The 1,068-nt window shown below is 55.6% G+C and overlaps 1 protein-coding gene across 1 annotated transcript; it reads right to left on the reverse strand.

The window, feature by feature from the left end:
• On the reverse strand, positions 1-837 carry LOC149830179 (uncharacterized). The gene has a single exon (XM_090015400.1). The coding sequence runs from the start codon at positions 835-837 to the stop codon at positions 1-3; it is 837 nt and encodes a 278-aa protein (XP_089871526.1).
• Between the last annotated feature and the right edge of the window lie 231 nt (positions 838-1,068).

Here is a 1,068-nt window from a genome sequence, read left to right on the forward strand (position 1 = left end):
CTACACAGTAGATCCGTCACTGAATCTCACTTTACCGGTGATTGCTTCATCCAGCTCCTGGAATTTCTTCCGGTCGCCGGACATGTGGTTGCTAGCCCCGTTGTCAAGATACCATGTGCTCCCGGTGATTATGTCTTTTCCCGTTAGTAACAACTTGGGAAAAACATTGTCCTCCACCAGAAACAAGGTCTCCGGCTGCTTCTCTTCCACCTGCTCGAGCGACGTCAGCTCCTCCGACATCGCGAGCAAAAGTGCTTGCTCCATCGTATCCGTGCGGGCATGGTGTGCCTCTTCTGCCTTCCTCGGCTCCTTGCACTGGTTGGCGAAATGGCCGAAATTACGGCAATTAAAACACTGAATATTGCTGTAATCCCGTGAGCCACCACCTGTCACTTCCTTCCCCGTTGAGTTCCCACGCCCACCAGAACGCCCGCCGCGTCCTCGGCCTGTGCCACGGCCACGGCCACGACCTCTTCCTCGAGAGCTTGCCTCTGGTATCTTGCCCTTGCCGGGGCTCTCGGCACCCATCTTCTTCTGGCGCGCCTCCCACTCCGCCTGAGTGTAGAGGAGTTGCTCATCTCCGGTCGCGCCCGCCGTGGGGCGACGCGTTCGCTCCTCGAACGCCTTGAGTCGGCCCACTGCCTCCTCAAATACAAGGGTGGAAAGGTCGTAGAATTGTTCGATGCCATTGGTGACGGTAATAAAACGCTCAGGAACTGAATCGAAGAGCTTCTTCACAAGTGCGGCATCATCCAGAGAACCGCCCAGGCTACTAAATTTCACCGTCATAGCTGACAGTTTTCCGGCGTACTGATCCACGGACTCGTCCTCTTTCATGCGCATACCGTCGAATTCACTCTTCAACGTCTGCAATCGCGCATCTCTAACGCGATCGGCGCCGACGAACCTCGTCTAGAGGCAGTCCCAAATCTCTTTTGCCGTGGCCTTATTTGCCACCTGCAACAGAAGATCTTCCGGCAAGCACTGGATAAGGTGCAACTTCGCCTTCTTATCTTTCTTGATATCAACGATCGCCCCGGCCGCCGGTTCGATCGCCTCCTAGACCTC

Source organism: Nuphar pumila, chromosome 8 (genome assembly GCF_984573655.1).
Source record: "Nuphar pumila chromosome 8, dmNupPumi1.hap1.1, whole genome shotgun sequence".
NCBI classification, from domain to species: domain Eukaryota; kingdom Viridiplantae; phylum Streptophyta; class Magnoliopsida; order Nymphaeales; family Nymphaeaceae; genus Nuphar; species Nuphar pumila.